The sequence below is a fragment of the Pristis pectinata genome, chromosome 4 (genome assembly GCF_009764475.1).
Source record: "Pristis pectinata isolate sPriPec2 chromosome 4, sPriPec2.1.pri, whole genome shotgun sequence".
Taxonomy (NCBI): domain Eukaryota; kingdom Metazoa; phylum Chordata; class Chondrichthyes; order Rhinopristiformes; family Pristidae; genus Pristis; species Pristis pectinata.
The window spans coordinates 5,837,099-5,841,902 of record NC_067408.1 but is presented as its reverse complement, the minus strand read 5'-3'; the positions used below and the strand labels follow the sequence as shown (position 1 = coordinate 5,841,902).

The following is a 4,804-nucleotide window of genomic DNA, read 5'->3' as shown; positions in this document are numbered from 1 at the left end:
ACTGTCTATCCTGCGAACTGGAACTGGAACTGCTTCATTTAACTTCTACATGTTTGCCTCAAAACAGCTGTAAACTCTTGTTCTAACATACTTAAATGAAAGAAAGTTGAAAGTTTGCAACCTTTAACGTTAAAAACAGAGAGATTAGAAGTCAATGTATTAAAGGAAGTTAATAACAATTCAGGAGAAGTAACTACTACACCTGAATGTAAGAACTCCTACCATATAATGTCTCATTCGCAGTGGGCACAAAAATTATAAATGATTAAGATTTACATCGAATATATTTTGAAAGACTTCCATTGTTGTGTGCTTAGGTTTATCAAAATTTACAAAGAAAAATAGATTAGCACACCTGTGTAACAACTGGAAATAGGTAGAGTCTACCCTGTTTTCGGAAATGTTAGTCCATTTATGGGTATTTGGGCGAAACTAACAGGGCAAGCAGTTATTTTCCATCCTAACGTCCCTGAATTCAATGGTCTTCTGGTCTATTTCCGCATCTTAGAGAGATAAGAGCAGGAGACGATTTGGCCCATACGGGCTATCAGGGCAAAAGGGGTCAATGCAATCAATCTCACTGTCGCACTTGCTTAACTCACTATGCCACTGCATTAGAGTTAGGGTAATCTCCCTCCCTCCCTCTCTCTCTCTCTCTGTCTCTCATGCCCATCAATGCGTCCATTATTTGCCATAACCCTACTTTTAGGGCCAATTTATAGTGACAAATTAGCCTAGATATCCTTGGGATGACGAAGTAAACCGGAGCTACAGCAGGAAACCCTAACGGACACAAGCTGCAAACTCCGTACAAGCAGCACCAGAAGACAAGATCAAACCAAGATGCCTGGAGTCGTGAGACGTCTGGTTCAGTGTCTCTATTTTGGATCAGGCAACATGATTATTAAATAGTTTATTCAAAGGGCACTGTAGCACTTCGATCATGAACAACATTAAAAATCAGTGTAGATTTAAAGCCAATTTAAACACCACTGCATCAAGCTACAGTAGATGAGCTGTAACGTCGGGAGTGGTCAAACCAGGCTCAGGTATTATATCATTAAAGGTATGCATTTACTGCACAAGTGGCCTTCTTTCTGAGTCTGATCTGTTATGTGCACTATTTAATTTATGATTGCACTGTATTCTCAATATCGGGTAACACAAGGACCCATTAGTTTAACATATATATACATACATACATACATAACACACACACGCACACACACACACACACACACACACACACACACACACACATATATATATATATATATATATATATATATATATATATATATATATATATATATATATATATATATATATATATATATATATAATACTTACGTTTAAAACGGTCCTGCTTATGCTATCACTTCTGGGCTTTCCTTCAACAATTTCAAATGAATATCGAAGTAGAATCCAATTCATGAATCCATTGGTTGGAATATGAATTCTCAGAATGCATTCAGTGTGACGTTAAATTTTGAAGTATATAAATGAATCAATGCAGCATGTTCTTTTCGATGTTTGACCCAAAAGCAATGGATTTATGTAGGGCATCCAATGACTGTCGCTTGCTTCCTTTTAAAGTGAACAAATACCAGTTTTTGTTGCTTGGATTCCAGTTACTGGAGATTTTATTCAGACCCGCTACTACAAAAAACAGTAAATTTGTACTTTAATACATCGATCATTATGAGCTACATCTATGGATATATAAAAATTGTGTTCGCCAAGAAGTCAGTCGTAACGAAACCGGATCATTCTAATTTAGCACTGGGCATCAAACGGTGGTGCGCTGCATGGTTTCAAAAAGAGGAAATCGCTCTTTGCTGATTCTGGAGAGAGACAGACCGAGTAATGCTGTGCATCTGCCATGCGGACCGTACGACCAGTCCCAGGATACCGTAAAGTTGCCTCCATTGCAGATCTTCGATGCAACGTGCAGTTTGAATCTCTGCAGCAACTGGAAGAATTATAGCCTTGGGAGGTACTGCTGTTCTGCTTACATTTAACGCTAATTAGCAGAATTATTATCAGTAGAAACAGAATGGAAGTGCAACCGAAAATGATTATTAAAAAAATATTTAAATTAGTGAAATATTCGGAATTGCTCATTAAGTTACCAGCTTCAGTCACATTTTCAGTGATGTTCTCCAAAACTGTGATGTACAATGTTACCGTGCTGGAGAGGCTTGGCTGTCCATTGTCCTTTACCAAGATGAAGAGAGATTGTGTAGTTGTATCCGACGCCAGAATATTGCGTGCTGTTCTGATTTCACCAGACTTTGGCCCAACGTTAAACAAACTGGGATGGGTAGCTTTCACCATATGATAGGAGAGCCGTGCGTTCTGACCAGAATCTGCGTCAGTTGCCATTATCTTTGTAACCAAGTACCCTTGGCCCGCTGACTGCGGCAGGATTTGCACTGCTGCTGATCCACTCTCTGATGAAGGTGAAACAATTACCGGAACGTTGTCATTTTGATCCAGAATGATCACATTCACTGTACAACTGCAGCTCAGCGGGGGCACTCCAGCATCACGGGCTTGAACATGGATCTGGAAGTTTTTGAGTTCCTCATAGTCAAAAGAATGCAGCGCGTAAATGGTGCCGTTCATCGAATTAATGCTGAGGTAACTGGACACTGGAAAATCTTGGATAAGATTCTCCAGAAAGGAGTAAGAAACATAAGAATTCTGGTCCATGTCTCGATCCCTTGCAGTTACCGCGAAAATAGAACTGCCCGGAGAGTTGTTTTCCATTACATATATGTTGTAAGACGATGCTCCAAACTGTGGAGCGTTATCATTCACATCTGAAATTACAACCTCGATGGTTTTATTGGTGGTTAGTGAAGGCGACCCTAAGTCCCGGGCTACAAGATGTATTTTATATTCAGTGACAGCTTCGCGGTCCAACGGTTCACTGGTAATCAACTCATAATGATTATTTGATGACTTTCGAAGTCTGAAGGGTATATTTTTTGGGATGTCACAGTGAAACTGCCCGTTTTCTCCAGAATCGCGATCAAAGACATTGAGCAAACTGATCAAAGTTCCCGGTGGAGCATTTTCCAGAATTTTGCTCGCAACTGATGTCACTTTTACCTCGGGTGCGTTGTCGTTTACGTCATTTATCTTGATCAACACTTTCGAGTGCCCAGTCATTGCAGGTGATCCGTGGTCCACAGCTTGAACATTGAGAGAATAACTATTTGTTTCCTCATAATCTAGATGTCCTTCTACCCGAATCTCTCCCTTTTGAGGGTCCAAATTGAACAATTCGAGAACTCTCGGTGAAGCTAACTTGCTGAAAGAATATGTTATCTCAGCATTCAAACCTTCGTCCAAATCATTTGCTTTCACTATCAGTACCAAGGAACCTTTGAGTGCGTCCTCTCTTAAGCTACTCTTGTAAACTTTATGATCAAACACAGGAGGATTATCATTGACGTCCACGACAGTAATGAGAATCTGAGCTGTGCCAGATCTCTGAGGGATCCCACCATCAGTTGCCTGCAGCACCAACTGAATATCAGGCTGCAGCTCTCTGTCCAATGGTTTCTCTAACAGCAATTCGCAATTTAAAACACCGTACTCAGTTTTCTGGGCCTTGACACTGAAGTACTCATTGGAACTGATTGTGTAAGCAGCGACTGTATTTATTCCAATGTCCGGATCTTCTGCGCTCTCGAGTGGGAAGTGTACCCCTAGTGTAATGGCTTCGGACATCTGCAAGGTAATGGAGCTGTCCCGGAATGTGGGGGAATTATCATTGACATCAAGAATCTCCACTTCTCCACGATACACCGCCAAAGGATTTTCCAATATTATTTCAAAAGGAATAGTACACATCGTTGCTTGTCCACAAAGAAGCTCCCTATCGATTCTCTCACGAACAGTTAAAATCCCATTATCCAAATTAACCTTGATATACTGCCCACCATCATCTGAGGTTAGTCGAAATTTACGATCGGACAATTGCGGTACATTTAATCTTAAATCTTCAGCGATATTCCCAACAATAGCCCCGATCTCCATTTCCTCTGGAATAGAATAGCGAATTTGTCCGGAAATCAGACCCCTTATACATACCAGAATCATAAACGCAAACCTGCTGAAAGCAATGGCGTTGTCGGGCATTGAATTCGCCATTGTTCTGCATTCAATTATTTCCCAAATCCAGGCTTTTGCTCGATTAAACCGGAGGACTAGGCTTAACCCCAAATTATTGCAGCAACATAACTACTTTCTCAATGTGTAAAGGCACTACGTTTATCATTCTCATCCTGAATCCACAATCAAAAAACTCACTGCTCGATTATCACGTCGATTCTGATCTTTCTTTCTGGCATGTGGGAGGAGCAAAGGATCCATCTCTGCGCTTGAGATTCTTATTGGTACACAGCGACACAACCAGTTTCTCTCAACAATTACATCAACATCTCTTAAAGCAAGACTGTTCTCATGGATATTTAACAATGTACAACCATAAATCGCAGTCGTTGATTAGTTAGCGATTCAATTTAGTTGCAAGATTGTCTTCCAAAGTTATGACACCAACTTTAGAGGACAATTACAATTAAAATGATATGGTTCGCCTTCGATGAACCTTCAACGAAAATGGGAACCAGATTGGTATTGGTTTATTGTTGTCACTTTTACCGAAGTACAGTGAAAAACTTGTCTTGCATAACGAACATACAGGTCAATTCATTACACAGTGCAGTTACATTGAGGTAGAACAGAGTGCATTGATGTAGTACAGGTAAAAACAATAACAGTACAGAGAGAA

At 40.2% G+C, this 4,804-nt stretch overlaps 1 protein-coding gene across 1 annotated transcript; it reads right to left on the bottom strand.

Annotated features, from left to right (window-relative positions):
* Positions 1–1,776: 1,776 nt before the first annotated feature.
* LOC127569145 (protocadherin gamma-C5-like) lies at positions 1,777–4,164 on the bottom strand. The gene has a single exon (XM_052013528.1). The coding sequence runs from the start codon at positions 4,162–4,164 to the stop codon at positions 1,777–1,779; it is 2,388 nt and encodes a 795-aa protein (XP_051869488.1).
* Between the last annotated feature and the right edge of the window lie 640 nt (positions 4,165–4,804).

What these genes read in the sequence shown, in the direction of transcription:
- LOC127569145 (XM_052013528.1), bottom strand. Translation starts at nt 4,164, where the DNA reads ATGGCGAATTCAATGCCCGACAACGCCATTGCTTTCAGCAGGTTTGCG.